The following is a 23,854-nucleotide window of genomic DNA, read 5'->3' as shown; positions in this document are numbered from 1 at the left end:
AGATGGACCGTCTTGATTGGTTTTGTTCTGAAACCCTGCAGAGGAGGCCTTCCCATTCACACCTAGCTTCAGAGTTGTTCTACCATGCACGCAATACAATCAGTGAATACACCGGATTAGGAGCAAATCACAAAGAATGAGTTCTAAAGGCAGGCAACCTGATGGAAGCTTTAATAACTTTTGAGATTGTTCCCTGGATCAAAGTGCATGTCGGAAAAAGGAATTCTCTATTTGTTTATTTATTACTAGTAGTGTTTGTGGTAAAGTTTACACCTCTGTAAGCTTCAGGACTTTACAGCTGTATTATTTCCAGTTTTTGTGCAGCCCCTGTAAATGAATGACTTCACACAAACGCATTCACCTCACAATGGCTATACAAACCAACGTGCAAAAACAACAGATCAAAATGACATCTAGATTTAAATTATGAGGAGCCTTATGATATACAGTTGGGTGTACTTTATTCCATGCATTATTATTATTATTATTATTATTATTATTATTATTATTATTATTATTATTACTATTACTTACTACCCAGGAACCAAAAAAATAAATAAATTGTTACACGGTGTAATGGATGGATTATTATTATTATTATTATTATTATTATTATTATTATTATTATTATTATTATTATTATTATTATTATCTAAACAGACATTTTCTCTCTTTAAACCTTAAAGCCTGTTTCAAGCAGAATGCAAACTCTTCTCACACCATTTTGCAGTAGAGTGGCTACAATGTCCTAAAACATAACATAATGTATCCTTTTTTGACTGTCTGTCTTTTTCCTTATATACTCTTCTGCAGTTGTCTGTGATTGGAAACATATTCAGACCTTAAGGAAGCCTATAGCTCTTTTAGCTCACTTTCTCCCTGTTGCTTCACATAAGCTGCTCTTTCTGTGCAGGTTAGGCCTTTTAGGCTGCTTGTTCAAAACTCAGCCTAGAAGTTTTATTAAAGTACATAAGCTTGCATATTTCCCCTGCTTTAGCCATGCTCCACTGGCTCCCCACTACCATGTAAAATTATACCATTCACAGACAAAGTAGAGAATGGCCTTTAGCAGGAGAAACTGTCAGTCTATACCAACCCACATTACTCACTGAAGATTGTTTTTCGTTCTGTCGCTACTGTTCCCCTAAAAATGATTGAGCTACAAGGCCTCAGGACCATGGGACTCAATTCTAAAAAATGTACTAGATTCTAGACTGAGCGATGCAGTAGGCTTCTTTATTAGCCTCTTGTGGTTTTCTCTATTGGATGCCTGGGTACAAATATGGCTCATGCCACAAGCAAAATGTGTTTGGTGGTCTATAAAGTATTACTGTACATCTCACAACCAACTCGTATTCATCGTTCATTAAATTAACAAAATTAAACACAGTTAAAGTAGAGTTAAATTTTAAATGGTATTGTTTTAACTTATATTTTGTATTCGTTATTACTAATTAAAAAAAAAAACTTTCTTTTTCTCTCTTGTCTCTTTTTCTAAAGAAACAAAGATTTTACACACAGGTAAGCAGACTAAAACTAAAGCTCATTTACTACCACTTTAAATGTCCATGAATTTCTTCCCAAATTCATCCTGGCTTTTCTTGTTTTGTGTTGCAGCAACAACCCAGCTCATAAATATTTCCTGGCTGTGGACCCAGTTACAGGAGCACTGTACGTTTCAGACACCAACAGCCGGCGCATTTACCGCATAAAGTCGCTTATGGGCAGCAAACAGCTGTCAGAAAACTCTGAGGTGGTGGCAGGGACAGGGGAGCAGTGTCTGCCTTTTGATGAGGCCCGTTGTGGGGACGGAGGGAAGGCAGTTGAGGCCACACTCATGAGCCCCAGAGGTAGGAATTGAAAAGGGCTGAAACCTGCTCACATTTTTGTGTGTGTTTTGGCCAGGCTGTGAAGGAGAAGCATAATACACAGGGCCAGTTTTTGTCTTTTGGTTGAAGTAAAAAAAATAATAAGGAAAATTTAAAAAGTATCTTGGAGTTAAAACGGACTCTCCTCTTTAAAAGAGTCTTGCCAATGTGAGGAGGAAATTAAAGGGGCAAATATAGTGTTAGATTACATTGCCAAAAGTTTGGAATACAAGTCAAGAGAAGTTATGCTATGCTCTGTTCAACTTGATCAGCCCTCTACAAAAATGACTTTATTGCACTTAAAAAGGTACAGAGAACAAGGTTGATCCCAGGACTCATAAAGCATGGGCCAGGAGAACAGGTTAAAATAATTAAATCGCTTCAGCCTAGACAGGAAAGAGGGAACGTAATTGAAGTTTATAAAATCCTAAACAGTATAAACACATTTACCGAAGTAACTGCTAGTTGGACCAGAAGGTATAAATGGAAGCTGAAGTTTGGAAAATTAAAAAGAAAATTGGTCCTATTAAATGAATGCCCTATCAATGATGGGGAAGTTCATTTTAGAAAGTAATCTGCTACAAGGGGTTCCTAAGTGTCATATCCAGTAAAGGCACAGCATATGAAGTGTAGGATGCACCCTATAGCCTGGAGATTGCAGGTTCAAATCCAGGCTATCCCAGGGGGTGATGCACAATTAGCCAAAATTGTAACTAGTTATAGTAATGTATTACTTTGAAAAAAGGGTAACTGTTGCTCAGCCACAGTTAACATTTTGCTTTTAAATTTTTGGTTTGGTCAGGCTGCAGCTAGAAATATTCTTTTGAAGATTCAGATATCAAACCCATTCCTTCCTTTCTCTGATGCCATTTTCTAGCATGATGATATAAAAAGTGCATTCATGTGACATGTAACGGTTGACTTGTGCTGTTGAAGCGCATTTTTGATTAACATGTTATGCATTAGCCATAGTCCTTTTTTAAAATGTGACTAAAATGAACTGCGTAATGTTTTCATATACCATATGTAGTTGCCTCTCTGAAAAGGGAACCATTACAGCTACAAGTTACTGAAAAATGTAATCGGATTACAGTAATGTGCTATACTCCCACTAACCCCTTAGTAGCAGGGGGGGATGGTGTGCTATGATGGGATGAGCCTTGATAAGAAAAATACCCTATTTTCATTCTACTTAGGGTTTCTATGAAAAATCTAAAAAATTGGCCCCATATCTATGTCTATATCAGATTTTGCAAAAGTTTGTCTTGAAGTGTGTACATCTGGACAAGAAAACTATTATCTTGATAGGACTAATATTTAATATATAAACCACTGTTGAGATTTAAATAATGCACTGGAGCATTTTGTATTATTATGACACTTTTCTGGATATTGCAAAGCCCTAGCAAACTAATGCTTTATTATCAAATGTGTTGGCTGAAACATTTCAGTGGGAGTTGGAAATTAATTTGAGTGGGAATATGAATGAGTAGAATATCACATAAATGAATGATTACTTCTTTAAAATTCAGTAAATAATATTTTACTTCTTATGCATCTACTTTTGAATTCACACTTGAAGTATTACCCACAGTTTGTTAATCGCACAAGACCTATTCGATTTAATTAGCAGCGGCAGTAATAAAAAAAGGACGTACGAGCGTTTTTGCTCCATCACCGAGATACTAAAACAGGGAAAAATCGCAGAGAGCAAGCTACAAATCCTCAGGTTAACCAATTAATACTCAAATGGTTTGATATTCCTGCTGTAGACTTTCACAATCACAAAGAATACTCAAGCCCTAAGCTTTTTTTTATTATTATTATTAATTTCTTGGCTCAAGGATCAATGAATTACTTATCTCAGTAATAGAGTTTCCCAGAATAGGATTTTTCAAGGATAAGGTGTCTTAATCTGCCAAAACCTGCAAAGATTGTCACTCATTGATTTCAACTGGGAACAGATTAAATTGAGGCCCTTTCTTTCACTGCTTTCTGTTCCTTAAGATTAAAGCTTCTGTTGTGTCTCGGCATGACCGAGTCTGCTTGTCAGAACTATTCGTTCTGTACAGAATTTATTTTTTTTCTAAACAAAGGCTGTCAGCACTAGCAACAGTAAGAATCAATTTGCAGGACTGCAGCAGTTCTAGCAAACTTTTTACTTCTTCCTGTGCAGAGACACCCTCACTCCCCTTCTCACAATAAGGTAGCAACTGCTCATGCATTTCAATGTCACGCAAACAGAATGTTACTGCCCCCTGTTGTACCAACATAAAACTGCAACTGTACATTATTAATATAACAGCTGTTTCTTTTAGCATTTTACATTACACTGATGAGGGTATTTGCAGATTTGGATACTTAATTTGGATAGAATCATATACAAATACACATTTTGGCATGAACTTGATTCGTATCCATTTTCAGGAAAAATTGAGGTGGGTCATGTGAGGGAATGTGAAGATGCTATGATGACATTTCTGCCATCAGCACACATTTTAATATGATAGTGCACAGCATATCCATTATACTATAGGACTTCAACGACTTGATCTACAAGACCCGAATTGACAAAGTTTTAAGATTACCATCTAATAGAGTGAGCATTGATTGACCGGATGGCCTCCTCTCATTTGTAAATGTGCTTAAAGGGTCTGAATTAGCTATACATTTAAAAGTATGAAACCTACCTACTGCTATTATTGTCTGGAAGAAAAATCTAGTTACTCAAAATTACTCAGTTCCGCGAATGACAACATAAAAATCACACCCCATACGATCAGAAAGTAATCATTTTTTATTTGTGGGTTTCATAAACTGGTAGGTGTTGTTTTTTAGCAGTAGGCGTGATGAGTTTCCTAGTTAGTGGCGCTGAAAAGGTTAATGAATGTCTAATGCAGGTGGCTTCTTATCGCCAAGTACGAAAAATGGTCCCAATTTCCAGCATTACCTGAGGTGCTGTTTTATTAGATTGCTTATTAATGTGTGTTTATAGGATGCAGCCCTAGTTACCTGTATTCTGCCCTTTCCAAGATATTCCAAACACAATTATAATTCTCTCCAACGTTACTTTTGTACATATTGAGAAAAAGGCGAGACCCTTCCCTTGCCATGTTAATAACATGAACTTCAGGTTTTCCAAACCTTCATTTTCATTAAACTGATAAAGCAGATAAAAAAGAGCATTGCATCGTGAGCTGTCACATTGAAATGTCTGTCTACAGCCTGAATTTAGCTTTATTAAAAGTGCCTTGTACCAGTTGCCAATATAGATGATATTCTGAAATATTAATTTAATATGAAACAAAAAATAATAATACAACTGAGCTACACATTGTTGTTTATCCTTAAATTCTTATTGGTCACACTAGTTAATCCAAGCTAATTGGAAATCTTGTTTGTATTAATTTTGACACATTTCCTCACCAGCTTTTCCAATAATAAGTACAAAACATAATTGGAACAGACTTTGTTGTAGAGGAACATAACTAAAAAAATACTTTTCTTAAGGGAATACAACTATTTAATGGTTTCAAACATGCAACATGCTGTTTTCTTTAAATTATTTTATTTATTCATTTCGTTATTTATTTTACAATTAAATGTTGTTCACGTTGAGGTGTCCGTTGAACTCAAAATGGACACTTGCAGAGCTGCCCTTAGTCGTACAGATCACTGGCCTCTTCAGTAGAGTTGCAGGTCATGAGATCTGAGAACGCCCACAGACCTTCACTTCTCCTGAGCTGTTATGGGGATTTCTGTGGCTTGGGAAGAAAAAGCAGGGTATTTAGTTGCTTGTTGACTGTGAATAATTGTTGATATGCAAACCTAAAACTGTGCTCAATTTAATACACATAGGCATAGCTGTGGACAAGAATGGGTTAATGTATTTTGTGGATGCAACCATGATCCGCAAAGTGGACCAGAATGGAATCATCTCAACCCTTCTTGGATCCAACGACCTGACTGCTGTTCGACCACTCAGCTGTGACTCCAGTATGGACGTGAGCCAGGTACGAATTAGAGACTTTTACAGATTAACCTCTAGCTTCTGTTGCCTTTGCTGTGCTGCTATTTCCGGCTCCCTGTGGAACGCAGTACTCCCTTACCAGATGTGTTGTAGTGATGTCAAAATGAAACACAGCATATTAGCCACGTTTATTATTGGTTTATAAGTGAGACTGTAAGCTTGTTGGATTAACTGATGTTGCCACTTAGTTGTAACAAAGGAGTTGCTAAACACACAGTAAAGAAGAAAAATAGTTGAGCGCAGGATATATTTATGTAGTTTAATGTAGATGCTTTGGAATTTTGTAAGTTTGATAGGTAAAAAAACAAACAAACTGGTTTCACAGTACAGTGGCTCCCTGTTATTTAGAATAGATGTGCTGGGTCCCATCCTCCAGAGTTCTAAAATGGCTTCTTATGCCTATGAATTTCACATTTCTGAAAATAAAGCTATGTTTTTTATGCAGAACCAAGATCTTGTTTAATTTCTTTGTTTGGAATAATTGAGTATACTGCTTCCAACCCACCACCATTGCTTTCATTGGAAAAAGCCAGTAGGGAGCAGAATCCAATTAGAGGATGGAGCCATCTAATGTTCTACGTTAGACATCATTTGAAAAGTCTATAAGGCCTGCGCATTGGAAGTGCATTGTAGGTCATTAGCATATGTATTAGGTCTACATATCCACTCTGTCCACGAACATATACCTGAGCTATGATACTTGCCCCTTAGGACTTTGCATACTGAAAGCATTTAAGTGTGTGTGTGTGTGTGTGTGTGTGTGTGTGTGTGTGTGTGTGTGTGTGCTGCTGTGGGGGGAGGGGGAGGCATTCACATTTGGCTTAATTTAGTTTACAAACATAAAAGCATAGAAAAGTGTAATAAAGCATAGTGAAAGCATGATAAATAATAGGTAAGCATTGTAAAGCCTAGAGAGGTATGGTAAAGCATATTAAAAACCATGGTAAATGCCTAGTATAACCATAGGAAAATGCAAAATTACTATGCAAAAATACCATGATAAACTTTAGAAGGGATAAATTGATGCCTTGAAACATTATTGCCTCTTCTTACTATTACTTTTATTTTTTTTTATTTTTTTTTTACTCAGTTTATAAATTGTAACCTTTTTTTGCATAACAGTGGCCTTCAGGAATTAATTAAATTAGTTTCTTTATGATTGGGAATGTTAAATTATTGATACATTATTCATCCATTTTGTTCAGGGAAACTGCTATACAGCCAATCAAGCCACCTTGACTATATTTGCATACCAATATAAGTTTTTCCTTTTGTTCTAGGTTCGCTTAGAATGGCCCACAGATCTCGCCATCAACCCTATGGACAACTCTCTCTATGTCTTGGAGAACAATGTGATTTTACGCATAACGGAGAACCATCAGGTCAGCATCATTGCTGGGCGACCCATGCACTGCCAGGTCCCTGGCATTGACTACTCCCTGAGCAAGCTGGCCATACACTCTGCTCTGGAGTCTGCCACTTCCATTGCCATGTCCCACACCGGGGTGCTGTACATCGCTGAAACAGACGAGATGAAGATGAACCGCGTGCGTCAGGTCACCACTAACGGGGAGATCTCTCTGCTGGCCGGGGTCGCCTCTGACTGCGACTGCAAAAACGACATCAACTGTAACTGCTTCACCGGTGATGACGGCTACGCCACGGACGCAAGCTTGAATTCTCCTTCTTCCCTGGCGGTTTCACCAGACGGCACCCTCTACATTGCAGACCTGAGTAATATCCGGATCAGAGCGGTAAACAGCAATCGGCCAGTTCTGAACTCGGCATACCAATACGAAGTGGCTTCCCCGAGAGAACAGGAAATGTACGTCTTTAATGAGGATGGGATCCACCTGCACACGCTGAGTCTAGTCACTGGCGAGCCCTTGTATAATTTTACCTATAACCCAAACAATGATGTTACTACAGTGGTGGATAACTGCAATAATACCTTAAAGGTTCGAAGGGATTCCACTGGCATGCTGCGCCTCGTGCTTTTGCCAGACAGTCAGATTGTTACCTTAAGCGTTGGCACCAACGGTGGGCTGAAGTCTGTGTCACTTCAAAACCTGGAGCTAGCATTGATGACCTACGAAGGCAACAGCGGGTTGTTGGCCACTAAATCGGACGAAACTGGATGGACGACATTTTATGAGTAAGAAATCGTATGCTTGATCTTATTGCAATTGCAGTACGAGTAGTGTGTCTGAAAGTGTCTAATTGCTTCATCGTACAGTACTTCCACTGAAATACAGCATTTACACATTTGTGAGCTGACACTTAAGTAATCCTGTAGCCAATAAGTCTGTCTGATATCCGATTAAGAAATTGAAATAAAAGGCTATTATGAACAGGATTTATTTTTATACTTTGCTTAAGTGACCAAAGGAAATTGGTTGTGGGGAAGTCTGAAGCAATTCCAATTTTATAGTCACTGTGCCTAAAGGCAAGAAATTGGAAGTGTATATATGAATACATTATCTTTAAAATAGTATTGGAGTTCATTTTCTCATCAGTTACTTTATGAATTAAAATAATGTTATTTTTTTTCTTTTTTAAATGTGAGTCTCTGATTTTTATTCTTCACACAGAGCAGGACAGCCATCTTGTGGATTGTTTTGGAATGACACATGCCAAAGCTGTAGAACTTTATTTGCTATAGACCAAATAATGAATGACTCCTACCTGTGTCAGCAGATTTAAATACAATTAAAAATCCACTAATGTCCACTACAGATCCTCAGAGTCAGGAATTCATGGCTTTGTATTGTTTTTTATCAATAGGTAGCGCAAACTTAATTCAGTTGTCAGTTTCAAAATGATTGTTTTGGGTTGCCCCAGCACCATTGAGATTAACTGGAAAACAGGCAGTGGTTGTGGACTCCATTTAGGTACCTAAATGTTCAGTCAGACTGTCAATATGACTCTATGTAAGAACACTAAGTGTTTCTTTTCTTGCGAGGTATGACAATGAGGGCCGGTTGACCAATGTCACTTATCCGACTGGCGTGGTGACCAGCCTGCACCGTGAAATGGAGAAATCCATCAATATTGATATTGAGAACTCCAACAGGGATGACGATGTCACCGTTATCACAAACCTTTCTTCAGTGGAAGCATCTTACACCGTGGTCCAAGGTAAACCAATAGGACACACAGCAGCCAACTGCATGATGTGTGTTGTATCTGCATTTTAACTTCTAAACCTTATTTTTTACTTTATTTACTAATGAAAAAATAGGTTTTAAATTGCCAGAAGTATACCTAGATCAAACATTCTGAATCTTAATCAAACTGTGATTAGTTAGTTTACCATGAAATTAGAAACCAGGGAAACCATGAAATGATATTTCATTTCACTTTCATTCTTCAATGTTTGTAGCAGCTGCACTCTGAATAGATATTAACTTAATTTATTTTATATATTTAGTCAGTTTAGAAAAAAATGTACCCAGGCTGTGTTTTATTCACTGAATTATATTTATGTTCTCAGTGTGTCTTCAGAATGTGTCTTGTGATTTTATACCAGTACTAGAGTAATACTATAATAGTAACTCTTTGACAAACATTTGTCTAGCCTTTCTTAGTGTCTTTAATGATAGACCTTCAGCTTGTGTTCCTGTGACAGAGTGCTCGTGTCACGTGTGTGGGTAGCCACTGATATGCATGACAGAGACATGAAGTTGAAACGCCAACACAGACGTGCAGGATGTATTAATACAAAAGTAAATAAATAAATGTGATGTTACCAGCGATGGTCGTGCAGAGAGGACACATATAGCAAGCGGTACAAAAGGCAAAATAAAACACAGTACAAAAACTACAAATAAAAGGTGCCATACAGCGCGAGCGCTAGCCTTATAAATGAGGCATCCCGCTCCATGGACCGGCTACACTACGTAACCATCGCTGTACATGACTTGGGATCACTATTTCCCCTAAACTAACCTACTGATGAGCCGGTATTCATACGATGGCTCCTGCTGCTTCATACAGCCTTGGCTGGGCATCGCCTTCACAAGCACTGTTTGCAGTTTCAGGGTTGCCTAGCTATTGTTTCTGCAACGCACACTCTCTCCTCAGCTCCCCTCTGTAGCATGGCGTTGCAGTTGCCCGGAGCGCTCTCCACCGATGTTTTTAAATTGACGGACACTCAATCAAGACCCGCCCATCTGCTGATTGAAGACTAGCACAGCCAATCACTTTCCCTTCCCCTCAACCAAGCCTAGCAGGCAGCAAGTCTCAATCGAGCGCCCGTCTGTAAACAATAATTTAATCACACAAATCAACTCCAAAAAGACACACAGTAAACTAATTTCCACATACAAATTACACCAACACTAAATTACCAATTGTTCGGGGCAGTTGCCCTGCCACAGTTCCGCAATGCTCCTTTGGTAATAGGATGCTTTTGCTTGATTATTCCATATTCATTTGATGTTGCTAAAGAACAAAAGGTACAATATTATGTTGAAACTTCATTTAAAAAAGCCATTGTTTGTCATTGTTACTGGCCAAAAGCTTATTTCGCTGTATACAAAGTGAAGAAGAGTTATTATATTAGTCCCCAAGCATTTTCATTTTGTGACAGCAGAGTAAATTCAGAGTTCTAATGAAAATTATTTGAGCTTGGAGAATAAAATGTTTAAACATGTATAGCAATATCTCCCCAAGGGTCAAATAAAATGAAAAAGGCTTTTTGACTGCTTTTAATGCTACCAGTAATGTTTGCACTTCCACAGAGGTAGACGCTTATAAATCAGTATTTAACTTCAAATTAAAAAAAAAAAAAAAAAAATGTAAAAACAGGAACGTGTTTATTTTTACATGAAGCCTAGCATTTGTCCGGAACAATATAGCACGATATATACATTGTGCGCAACAGCTTGGTTGTGGATGACTAAAAATTGTCAGGCATATCATGTTATCCAGTAAGTTTATTTATTTTTTGGTTTTATTAGTGAATTTAAAAGGCTGTTTTTTAATTAACAGCTAGTTTTAAGAAGTTGTGAAAACACTTTTAAGTCTCTCTTTTTTGTATATATGTGCATCACACTTTTACTTAAGTCAAAAGGAACATGTATTCAGCTGTAATAGAACTTGATTGGGATATTCTTTAATACACGTTATAGAGATTCTGAATATGGGGATATAAGGAGATGCATGTCCCTATTACAACATCTTAAATATTTATTTATTTATAGACATTTTAGTTCAAGTTACTGAGTGTATTGGAGTATGGTGATTTATAAAGGGTCCTGTCTATCTGCCTGTCACACTTACATTGTTACATGTACATGGGGGTTCATTTGTCGATCGCACTGGAACCAAGATCCAGTTCCTTTTTGGCTGACAGGCAAGAATGAAACAGTTAAAACAGCTAAAAACAAGTGTTCCTAACAACACGTGTCACCACTCCTATTTATTAGATTAGTCGTTGTGTTAAAACATGGCTAGGAAAAGGTGGGCAGGCAGCTCCCAACACCAACAATAAGGCATGAAACCCTCATCCACAAGCAGATGAGAACTTGAAGCATATACAGGAGCTACTGTAAAACAAGATCATTACATTAGGTCTAGAAACAAAAATGCTCTCCTCGTCCTTAACCTTTTTGTTTACGGATTAACCCCTGCATGTACGTATGACGGATGTAGGACGTATGATGGGTGCAGGTCATGACACTGATGACTGGTTAAGGTTATTTTTGTTACTAACATATATGTTACTCTAATATCTTTTTCCAGATCAAGTAAGAAACAGCTACCAGCTGTGTAACAATGGCACACTGCGGGTGATGTATGCGAACGGGATGGGTATCAGCTTCCACACTGAGCCTCATATTCTGGCGGGCACCGTGAGCCCGACCATTGGGCTGCGCAACATCACCCTGCCCATGGAGAACGGGCTGAACTCCATTGAGTGGCGTCTGAGGAAGGAACAAATTAAAGGGAAGGTCACTGTGTTTGGGAGAAAACTCAGAGTAAGTACCAAGACAGTGTGGATTTCAAAATGGACTCTATTGCAGACCACCCTCACTCCGTTATTTATTCTTCTATCACCACCTCTTAATTACTTGTGCCTTGACCCAGGCAGCCCCAAATGCGTGCTGGCACTAGAATGAAAACATAGGTGACTACAGGGATTAATTTAGTAACCCTACCCTCTCCCAACACACAATCATGCAGGTCCAATGAACTCTTCCAGCTGGCCGGGGATTTCATCTGCGGACCAGGCCTCAAACAGTACCAGAATTACAGGGGTTTAGTGGTACCATCACCCCTAAATTTAGTCACATAGTTGTATTGTGGCTACCCCCCAGGACTGATACAATATGCTGCTGAGAAACGCCTCTAGTTAAAATGTCTGCTAAAATATGCTGTTTCTTTAATATCACTAAACATGTTAATTAGCTGGAAAAGGGGGGTTGCAGATACTATTTTGGAAATTTCAGAGACCTTCACAGACTACAGAAATCTTATTGTCTGTAGTGTCTATTTCAATTGAATATAATAGATGTTTTTTCTTTTCTTTTTTTCAAATAGGCACATGGAAGAAACTTGTTGTCCATCGACTTTGACCGAAACACTCGCACAGAAAAGATTTATGACGACCATCGCAAGTTCACCCTGAGGATTGTTTATGACCAGCAAGGCCGCCCATCCTTATGGCTCCCCAGCAGTGGTCTCGCGCCAGTCAACGTGTCTTACTCCGCCAGCGGGCAACTCGTGGGTCTGCAGCGAGGGGCAATGAGCGAGAGAACAGAGTATGACAGCCACGGCAGGATTGTGTCCCGCTCCTTTGTGGATGGCAAGATATGGAGCTACTCTTACTTGGAAAAGGTGAGCCTAGCAAGCATTAGCCATGTACTGTAAAGGTCAAACCAGAAACTAATATACAAAATTATATAAAGTGCCTTCATCAGTGATTGAAGTGTATGTGGTAGTGTTCTTATAGGAATTCAAAAGGGCTGGCCCTCCCTCTGAGAAATAATGTGTGAGTATCACAAATCAATACTGGTACTTTATTAGTGAGAATTTCCCAATCGACATATGATAGTATGAGAAGAAGAAAAGATTTAAAAAAAAAAAGAAAGTTAGGAAAGGAAATTAGGTTGGTTTCTGGTAAGTCATAGGCACAAGACACATGTTGAAAACAGATATATATTGAATAGCCTACATTACATATGTCTATGAATAGCAGCTCCTGAACTCAAACTTAGGCCAGAGATATACAGAGATGTAGCCGGTTCAAGTCCAGGCTATTCCACTGCCGACCGTGGATGGGAGCTCCCAGGGGATGGCGCACAATTGGCCGAGCGCCGTCCGGTGAGGGGAGTGCTTAGGTCGGCCAGGGTGTCCTTGGCTCACCACACACCAGCGACCCCTGAGGTCTGGCTGGACACCTACGGGCTAGCCTGTAAGCTGCCCAGAGCTGCGTTGTCCTCCAACGCTGTAGCTTCGAGGTGGCTGCATGTGTGCCTGCAGTGTGATTACTAAATTTAAAAAAAGAAAAGTATACAGCTACTAGATTACTTAGTGTGTCACCATTCCATCTAACAACTGGAGGAGATTATTCGCTTCTTTAGGGGTTCTATGGGACTTCAGAAACGGATAAACCCTTTCTAGGCTATTATTCTTGATGGTTCATATGTAATCTTTGAAATAAATTGTTCTTTCAAACAACTTACCTGATTGCGTGGGTGTTTGTTTAATTGTTATAATTCATTGTGTGATGATTACATTTTACATAATCTTCCTTTATTAAATATATTCACTCACTCATGACACATTAAAATACAATGCAATACTAAAGTAAAGTAGCATTTGTTTAATTACTGAATAATTCATTTTAATTTGTATGCAGGCTTGAATTTGCCTTCCAACCCATCTAATGCCAACTGGCTTTACTGAAATTGCTTGCACAATTAACAGGTTTCATGATGTTTAAAAAAAAAAAAAAAAAGAGTTGATTCATTACTGTATTACGTGAGCCCCTAAAAAAACCAATGTAGAAAAGGAGAAAATGAGATAGATGACTTAGTCTGGAAGAATTGATTCTCATTGTACATGCTTTTTTCTTTTTTTTCTACTTGCAGTCCATGGTGCTACTTCTGCAGAGCCAGCGGCAGTACATCTTTGAGTTTGATGCCTCAACCCGGGTCACTGCTGTCACCATGCCTAGTGTGGCACGACACACCATGTCCACTCACACCTCCATCGGCTACATCAGAAACACCTACAACCCCCCGGAAAGCAATGCCTCCGTCATTCATGACTTTAGCGAAGACGGCAGACTCCTAGACACATTGTTCTTGGGAACTGGTCGCAAAGTGTTTTACAAATACGGCAAGCTATCCAAACTGTCCGAAGTCTTGTACGACAGCACTGTGGTCACCTTTGGCTACGATGAAACCACTGGAGTCCTTAAAATGGTCAACCTGCAGAGTGGCAGCTTCTCCTGCACCATCCGTTACAGGAAAATCGGTCCTTTGATAGACAAGCAGATCTATAGGTTTTCAGAGGAGGGCATGGTGAATGCAAGGTTTGACTATACCTACCATGATAACAGCTTCCGCATCGCCAGCATGAAGCCAGTTATCAGTGAGACTCCTCTCCCAGTTGACCTTTACCGCTATGATGAGATTTCCGGCAAGGTGGAACATTTTGGTAAGTTTGGAGTCATCTACTACGACATCAACCAGATCATCACTACCGCAGTCATGACACTCAGCAAACACTTCGATACCCACGGGCGCATCAAAGAAGTTCAGTACGAGATATTCCGTTCGCTGATGTATTGGATGACTGTTCAGTATGACAGCATGGGAAGGGTAACTAAAAGAGAGCTCAAACTTGGCCCATACGCCAACACAACAAAATACACATATGAGTATGATGGAGATGGACAACTTAATGCCGTAAAAGTAAATGACTGGCCAACATGGCGCTACAGTTATGACCTGAATGGGAACTTGCATCTCCTGAACCCTGGCAACAGTGCCCGATTGATGCCACTTCGCTATGACCTGAGGGACCGTATCACACGTTTGGGGGATGTTCAGTACAAGCTGGATGAAGATGGTGTCCTGTGTCAACGTGGGTCGGATATATTTGAGTACAACTCCAAAGGTCTGCTGGTCAGGGCCTACAGCAAAAGCAGTGGCTGGAATGTCCAGTATCATTACGATGGACTAGCAAGGAGGGTCTCCAGCAAGAACAACCTGGGCCAACACATTCAGTTTTTCTACGCCGATCTCAACAACCCAGCCAGGGTGACCCACGTTTACAATCATTCCAGCTCAGAAATCACCTCCCTGTACTATGATCTGCAAGGCCACCTGTTTGCAATGGAGATCAGCAGTGGAGAGGAGTATTACATTGCCTCTGATAATACTGGAACCCCGCTGGCTGTCTTCAGCAGCAACGGGCTCATGATCAAGTTGCTGCAGTACACCGCCTACGGGGAGATATATCACGACTCCAACATGGATTTCCAGCTCGTCGTGGGCTTCCACGGAGGCTTGTATGACCACCTCACCAAACTAGTTCACTTCATGCAGAGAGATTATGATGTCCTGGCTGGCCGATGGACTGCTCCAGATTACGGCATGTGGCAGAAGATTGGCAAAGAACCGGCTCCATTCAATTTGTACATGTTTAAAAACAACAACCCACTCAGCGACACATTGGACTTGAAGAATTATGTTACAGGTAAGACATCTTTTATTTATTAATTTAATTTTTTTTAAGGATTGAAACTAGTCATTACTCCTTAGAGTTAACACAAAATTAACAAATAACTCTTACACTCTAACCTGCATTTAAAAAAAAAGAAAACACTGTCTGGTTAAAAAACATGTTCTTAAAATCCAATAGGGCAGGTTGAAAGGAAATGACATTTTACTGTGTTAAATAGCTCTTTGCACTTCACACGTCATTGATTTGGAGAACGGATTTTCAAATTGTGATCAAAATTGTTTACGACATTCTTTTCCACAAGTTATTAAAAATAATTGTTTTCATCGTTCTGCTCTTGACCAAACTCCACGAGATGACATCTTCAGAAATCTTAACTAATTAAGAACTAAACTGAACTAATTGTCAATTATGGTATGTTAATGTCTTCACAGATGTGAAAAGCTGGCTGGTGATGTTCGGATTCCAGCTAAGCAATATCATCCCTGGCTTCCCCAAGCATCGGATATATTTTGTGGAACCTTCGTACGAGCTCTTAGTGAGCCAAGACTGTGAAAATGGACAGGCATGTGCCTTTTGAATTTATTATGAGCACAATTATCAATACTCATCCAAGCAGTTTAAAGCTGGCAGTTGACAGATATGTGCTTGTAAACTATATTCTGGATGAGTAACTCTGTATAAAGAAACTTACATTTTAAAATAACCCATTAGGCTAAACAGGGGCTTTTAGCTCCGGGACATAATAGAGCATTAGCACACCAGAAAATGAATAGATTGTCAATGCATTTACTGGGACTCCAATACTATTAATATAATAAAGTATGTGCACCATTTAAAGCATTTGACTAAATTAATCGCCCCCTTTAGAAGTTTGTTGCAGTTGCTCACTGTTTGGGTTGCATTCACTGTTTGGATTTGTTTTGTAAATTACTTCTTTCAGCTGTCACAAACCCGTCAGGCAGCAGTCAATGGCCTTGACTTCTGTTGAAGTCTAGAATACATACACAAGAACTTGGTTCATTCCAGCTCAAGTGCACCACATTCTGAGGTGTTTCCTCTATTTGTGGTTGATGATACATAAACCAGGCTTATTAACACATGCCACACATGGTTAGAACGTATCTCAATATTTTGACCTCTCCATATGGGGGGTGACCAAGACAAATCAGGTTAAAGCACTATCTTTTTAAGGTATTTCCAACAAAGAAAAAACAAGGCATAGGGGCAAGTATTTGACAAAAGAGGTCATCCAACCACCCCTGGGTCAAATTGAGCTGGAAAGACCATCTTACTTTTCAGGAACCTACTAAAGATTGATATTAGTATGAGTGTATATGTCTGAATGTTTTAACTTCAAGTGTCTCAAAATGAAGGCAGAGTCCAAAGTTTGTTCACACCCCTACATGCAGTACATTTCAATTGTAATGATTTGTTATGCTTCATTCTAGCTGATCACTGGAGTCCAACAAGCAGCAGAGAGGCACAACCAAGCATTCATGGCTCTTGAAGGAAGATTACTGAACAAAGACAAACAGGTCGGAAAAAGGGACACACCAGGCCGCTGGTTCGGAACCAATAAACCAATTATTGGAAAAGGCATCATGTTTGCGATCAAAAATGAAAGAATTGCAACTGGGATCACTATCATAGCGAGCGAGGACAGCAGGAAGATAGCTGCGGTTCTCAACAATGCCTATTATTTGGAAGGGACTCATTACACCATAGAAGGGAGGGACAGCCATTACTTTGTGAAACTTGGGTCTGCTGACAGCGACCTCATTACACTGGGTATGAGTAGCGGCCGCAAAGTGCTGGGGAGCGGCATCAACATCACTGTCACCCAGCAAACGCTTCTGGTCGGAGGGAGGACTCGTAGATTTTCAAATATCGAGTTTCAGTACGCCACTTTGTCAATGAACATCCGCTATGGCTTGACGATGGAGACTGTGGAGGAAGAGAGGAACAGAGTGTTGGATCAGGCTAGGTTGAGAGCTATGGCTACAGCTTGGTATAAGGAGCAACAGAACGCCCGAGACAGCAAAGAGGGCAGCAGATTATGGACTGACGGAGAAAAGCAACAGCTCTTGAATACAGGGAGAGTCCAGGGATATGATGGCTACTACATACTGCCAATAGAGCAGTATCCAGAATTGGCTGACAGTAGCAGTAATATCCAGTTCCTCCGTCAAAATGAAATGGGCAAAAGGTAACAAACTAGATTGCTTTGACCTATCGACACACGACCTGCAACAGTAATTAAAAACTTCTGAATCTGTCTCCTCTCCTAAGGAGATTAAACTATTGAAGGGGGTACTCAATAAAGACTGAAATAATAAAAATACTCTAAATATAGACTTTTATGCCACACAATTGGCACAAAGGACTTTCTTTAAAAAAAATGAAAAAGCATTCAGAGCTAAAAAGAAAAACAATTGTTGCAAAAAGTACCCCTTTTTTAAATGTAACCCAGATTTTGGGGGTTTTCTGAAGAAAGAAAATATGACGGCTTCAGAGAATGTTCAAGTGAAATTATTATTTTGCAAAAGGGATTTAAAGATGGTTGCTTGGAATGGGGTAAATGTCTTGAGTTAAATATGACTTGTCAAGCTGATTGTGCTTATAGTTAAAAACTAAATTGGCAAAGAGCCTGGAAGGTTCTTAAGAACTCAACACACACACACACACAAACACACACACAAACACAGACTGTCTCAGGCCCTTAATGCATATAAAGACTGTAAACTGCTGATTAAGAAAAATGACAAGAGCAAACTCTCAATTCCAAAAAAGGTGGCTATAATTACAGTAAATAATGTCATACATTGTCTTTTTTTTAAACTACATAGTGTCAGATAACACATTTGTTCAGGGTGTAATTTACTTAGATTAAATAGTTTTGTAAGTATCAGTTTCAGTAGATTTGTGGACAATGTATCACACTGTTAAAAGTGGTCACCAATGTACACAAACAAAAGTGTCACAGCTCAAAATAAAATCAAGAACGTATTTATTTGTTCATTTATTTAATTCCATTTTTTGTTTTCAGCCTTGTACTCTATGACAATCATGCAGCAGTCACCAGAAAAAAGAAAAAAAGAAACTTTGGTGCAAAGACATATTTTTTTTTCTTTTTGTAATATATGTAAGAATTGTTCATTAAGGTTTTTATATTAATTTTAATTTGCTGCTCAGCAAATTAGTCGCAGAAAAAAAATATGTAAAGTGTTTTAAAAATGGTTTATACTTAAAAAATAAAGTCTTTAAAACTGTGAACATTTGTTTTGAAAATGAATATGTATGTACAGTATATAGAGCTGCCCCTGTGCAGCACAGTAAAATATTGTTGAAACAAATGCTATTGAGTTTTATATTTCTAAAAAAAAAAAAAAAAACATAAAAGTGGGTTGAATGCTGTTGCAATAATGTAACCATTACATGAAAAAAAAAGAAACAATCTCGATTATAACAAAGGCAGTCCTCTAACACACAGAAGTAAGGTTAGACACGAGCATTAGCCCCTCGGGTTTGAGTTTCAGAACTACCCTTGTTTACCGCCTAAATAATGTGAAACGTCTCATAGAAAACATGAATGATAGGAATAGCAATCATGTAATATGAATTTGCATTAATTACGCAGTGTGGATATTAGTTGTATTGTTTAAATGGACAGTTTTGACGCTTCTATAGCACTTAGCGGACTATTAGCTGGCAAAAATGTATTGTTTCACAAAATATTTCAAAACGATGCAGTTTTACAGAAAGCAGCTCGGCTTGTCTAAATGGTTAAAACAAGGTTATCATCTTGAGCCCCACACTTTTTGTTGTTAATTTGTAGGTGTTTCCCATTTCAAGGCTCCTAATAGGTTTTAAAAGACTGCAAGGGCCCTCAGTAAGTAGTCTTTGGTACAAGCAAGTACACAAGTTTAAACGTGACACACATTTAATGAGCACAAACATACTGAAGCTGTGTCTTTGAGTCAATCTCTTTTTGTTTTTTGCTGCTCTTCAGTCAGCAGTTCGGTTTTAGTAAGGTAAACATGTTTTACGTTTCCCTGTTTCCCTGTATTTTTGTCCGGTTCTTTAAGATCTCACTTAAGCTAGATTTAGCAGACTGCTACTTTGAAGTTCTGTGATAGTAGACTGGTGACTGGAGTTTGAGCAATCAGGCACTTGCAAAATGTGCTTTGATTACACTTCTCACAGGAAGGTTAATGCAGTAATACATCTCGCCTGTGTCGGCAGGTCATTTATCTGCAACAAGATCTGTTCAGGCAGCTATAGATGGTGGCATTTATTTTAAGCCGAGGGCCAACTGAAGAGAGCTGACTGCTCAAATTTTTGGCACTTGACAACATAGAGTACCTAAATAAGGGTATTTCTGAGGTACTGTGTCCAATTCTACAGATTGTACAGCTGCAGTCCACCTAAACATGCTTATATATGATGTTTTGTAATTGCTTGATGAATACACTATCTGAAGACTGGTTCACAACTAGACTACATTCAGACATGCAGCCAAACTGAAACTAAACTGTAGAGACCATTCCGAACAAGCATGACATCATGACATCTCTGAAAAGACATTTGATTCAAAACATGTACAAAACATGAACTTTACACTTGGTGTAAAGTGTATTTTGTGTTAAAGTATTCTGTATTCCCATTCATTAGCAAATGTTTGCTTGAAAAAGCAGTCATCTGTGCTGTTAAAGGATCACCAGTATTGCATTGCTATATGTAAAAAAAAAAAAAAAAAAAAACTAAAAAAAAAACTGTTATGTAATTCCATTGTCAAGTGTTTAAATTGCCAATATTACAATTTTTCTTTTATTACACATTGAAATTGTGGATTATATTAACATTACGAACACACATTATTGGGGATTCCATAGGCAACTGTTTGTCTTATGACATGTAACTCCTTTTTATGCTTGTTCGCAGTTAAGACAAGAACATAATAAAGAATTGTAAAGTAAAATGCATCATGTGGATTTTTTATTTGAGTATTATTGCTCTAACCCAATTTAATATAATTCTCTGTATAATACTGAGAAGTGGCAGTAACAATGATAAGGTTTCCATGCAGTTTAGAAACTACAGATTCTCTTTCCATTGTCGTGAGAATGTGACGTGGCGCACACATATCACACACATTACTCACACTATAGGAAATGTGTGGCCAAACCATAGAACGTCTCAAAAGGATGGGTAAATTGTCTTCTCACACCAAAAAAGCAGGAACTGAGGTTTATTTTCATGGAAACATCTCCGGAAGCTGTACCTTATGCTCACGAGACTTCAGCAGTGAAGATGCCATTTGTGACGTAATGTCACACAACTTTGTACTATAACTAAAAGCTATGAGATGTGCTAGAAGTAGCCCTGGCAAACTCTTTGACCAAATAGGAAAAAATAAGCACACGGTAAGGGGTTTAGGGACCTCTTCATTCATTTTTTTTTTCCTTTATTGTGACACCATGTATTCAACATTTCAAATTATTGCCATAATGTGCTTTATAGTTTAGCTGTTTTATAAGCAAGGTTATACAAAAGAATACTGAAGCCACAACACATTTAAAAAATGTATTATGTTAAAGAGTTGCCAGTTTTTTCCTTCTTTTTACAGCCCCTGTTGAAATGTAAAAAAGGCTTACTCTTTAAAGCAGTGGTATACAACTCGGTCCTGGAGGGCCAGTGTCCCTGCAGGTTTTTATTCCAACTGCACCCTAAAGTACTTTATTGGACCTTATTAGAAAGCATAATTGGTCCAATTAACTAATTTAGGGTATTGTTAGAACAAAAACCAGGAGGGACACCGGCCCTCCATGACCTGAGTTGTGCACCTCTGCTTTAAAGTAACATAGGCGAATGATGCAAAGGATTATGGGTTTATTGTCTGTCCTGGTTTTTCCTATTTTAAAATGGAGCAGTCGTGTTCTGTGTCATTGGCATTTGTATTTAAAATGTGTCTTGAGAAAAACGCTTTGACACATGTACATTTGTTTACATGTAAATATTTGTTTGTAAAGCAGTGAGGTCAAAAAAGGACCTGCCATAACACTGTCAATGGGGTTTTGGCCACACCTGCTAGAACACTATCAATAGGGTTTTGGGCCATGGTGGGCAGCTGGTGTGCACTCAAGGTGTTTTATTTGTTATAAATTATGAACATCTTAAAGTGTTCTTTCCTCAAGACATTGGAGTGGAGCATTTAACGATAATGCAAGAGACAGCCCATTTGCTCTCAGGTAAATAGTACATATTGCAGGTGTTTATCTTCTTTGTTTGTCTCTGAGTGTATTGTGGCGAGGGCATGTTGTGGATTCCAGTGTGAAGAAAGGTAACACTCGATTATTTTGGCGCTGGAAAGGCCATTTATTTTGGAATGAAATGGTGCTTACAAGTGTCGTTTTTTCAGAGAAATGGAATGGCGCTTATAAATGCTGTTGGTTTAGCTCAAGAAATGGTCTTTAGCTCCTGCTGCAGTCCTTTAAAGTCACTAGGATATTTCTCTTCTGGACTCATGGATTTTGGTTTGAGGCTCCAAATCACCTTTTCATAGTCACATGCTGTTTATGGTAATGAACAGAATGACTCATCTCACTTACTGTGTACTACAAAACATGAACTACATAATGATGGACAATTATATATCATCATCTATATCTCACCAAGGCTGATAATCTAGAACTGTGGTCTTTGTTTGGAGGTCTGCCACAGAAAGAAAAAGAAAAAAGTCACCTTGGGCTATGTTTACATTGGTACAGTAGACAACTGGTGCCATTAGGTCTCTTGACCTTTTTTTTTTTTTTTTTTTTTTTACCGTTATTTTACCAAGAAGTGACTTGAGATTATCAATTTTCTCTTACTACTAACCTAACCTAACAAAGAAACGACAAGTAACAATAAATTCTATATTGATTATTGTCAATATGCCACTCTTCTGATATAATGTTATAGAGTCACTATGTCACTGAGACCCAAATTTATAAAGGGGAAAAACCGACCGCAAAAAGTCACGTAATGTGGGTGTTCAGCACGGCCGAACTCATCGTCAAGATAACCACCTATTTTATAAGACTGTAGTATTTCTTACAGATATGCTTTTAAATAATACATAGAGTATGGCATATACTGTATGGTCAAAAAACTGTACTTGCTGAACCAGTATTGTTAAATACCAGAATGCCATATTACAAAAAAAAAAAAAAAAAAAAAAAAAAAAACATTCTGTAGGCATTACTAAAATAGAGATGGAGGATGAGCCCTCATTGTATACGAAACTTTTTCTTCTGTGCGCCTCGAATATCGTTCCATCTTTTCTTAATCCCCTCCACCGTTCTTTTAATAATACTTGCAACCCTAAGTAAAGGCTTTCGTTAGAACCTTGCTTTACCACTGTGGGGAGAAGAAAGAAACTTTTTACATGGATTCTATATTCTATATTTGCAGACTTTCTGTTTTGTCATGTAAGCTAAGAAACATGTATTGAAAATTGGAGTTTGCAAAATAATACGGTACCGGTATTATAAATATTAATTTACAAACTGACTTAATCAGAAGGGTTAAAAATGAACGCTTTGCAAAATGGTATTAAATGTTTCTTTGTCCTTGAAAACGATGTCTCCTTGCTGCAGACAAGTTTCCCACATCACCTTGGCTTTTATAGAGCCTGCTGTCTGACTGCGACAAATTAACGCCTGTTTTTTTTTTTTTTTTTTTTTTTTTTTTTTTTTTTTTTTAAGAATCATGCAAATACGAGGATCACAATTACCGACAGTTTAAAAAAAAAAAAAAAAAAAAAAAAAAAGCTTGAATATTTAATAGACTTAATTTGCAAAATCCCCTCCCAATTTTAGCGGTTTCGTTCATAAACAATCCAGAATTACATATACATATAGAATTACATATGCATTAAGGGCTAAAGCCCACAGACACATTGCCCCAGCAAATCACGTATTAATTGCGTGTTTATGCCATTGTGTGTGTTTTATAAATCCCATCCAAAAATTAAGAACCCTCACCACACGTTTTATGGTCGTAAAACATGGGCAATCCTTTTGTAAATATGACCTGAATCATAAATCAGCCAGCAGAGGGAAATTATCCTGGATCCATGAAGGCAAATTTAAAATACTAAAAGAAACTGACTTCGTTAAGTGTTTTGAACCACAGCTGTCCATCGGGGTGCAGGTTTTTACTTTATCCTGATTTATATTTTTATTTATTTATTTTTATTTTATTGGTTTATTAATTT

General features: G+C 38.2%; 1 protein-coding gene across 3 annotated transcripts in view; it reads left to right on the top strand.

The window, feature by feature from the left end:
* The window catches only part of LOC121297123 (teneurin-2-like), a 483,736-nt gene extending 463,181 nt beyond the window's left edge, over nt 1-20,555 (top strand). For all 3 annotated transcript variants that reach the window (XM_041223184.1, XM_041223185.1, XM_041223186.1), the window contains 10 exons: nt 1,501-1,521; nt 1,618-1,850; nt 5,727-5,881; nt 7,179-8,053; nt 8,861-9,036; nt 11,644-11,879; nt 12,442-12,738; nt 13,995-15,609; nt 16,029-16,159; nt 17,046-20,555. In XM_041223184.1, the coding sequence (XP_041079118.1) occupies nt 1,501-1,521; nt 1,618-1,850; nt 5,727-5,881; nt 7,179-8,053; nt 8,861-9,036; nt 11,644-11,879; nt 12,442-12,738; nt 13,995-15,609; nt 16,029-16,159; nt 17,046-17,807 (4,501 nt within the window). In that variant the 3' untranslated portion in view covers nt 17,808-20,555. The remainder of the gene's footprint in view (nt 1-1,500; nt 1,522-1,617; nt 1,851-5,726; nt 5,882-7,178; nt 8,054-8,860; nt 9,037-11,643; nt 11,880-12,441; nt 12,739-13,994; nt 15,610-16,028; nt 16,160-17,045) is intronic.
* Nucleotides 20,556-23,854: the final 3,299 nt, after the last annotated feature.

The sequence above is a fragment of the Polyodon spathula genome, chromosome 22 (genome assembly GCF_017654505.1).
Source record: "Polyodon spathula isolate WHYD16114869_AA chromosome 22, ASM1765450v1, whole genome shotgun sequence".
NCBI lineage: Eukaryota > Metazoa > Chordata > Actinopteri > Acipenseriformes > Polyodontidae > Polyodon > Polyodon spathula.
The sequence above is the reverse complement of the archived record's forward strand: the minus strand, read 5'-3'. Positions and strand labels throughout refer to the sequence as shown.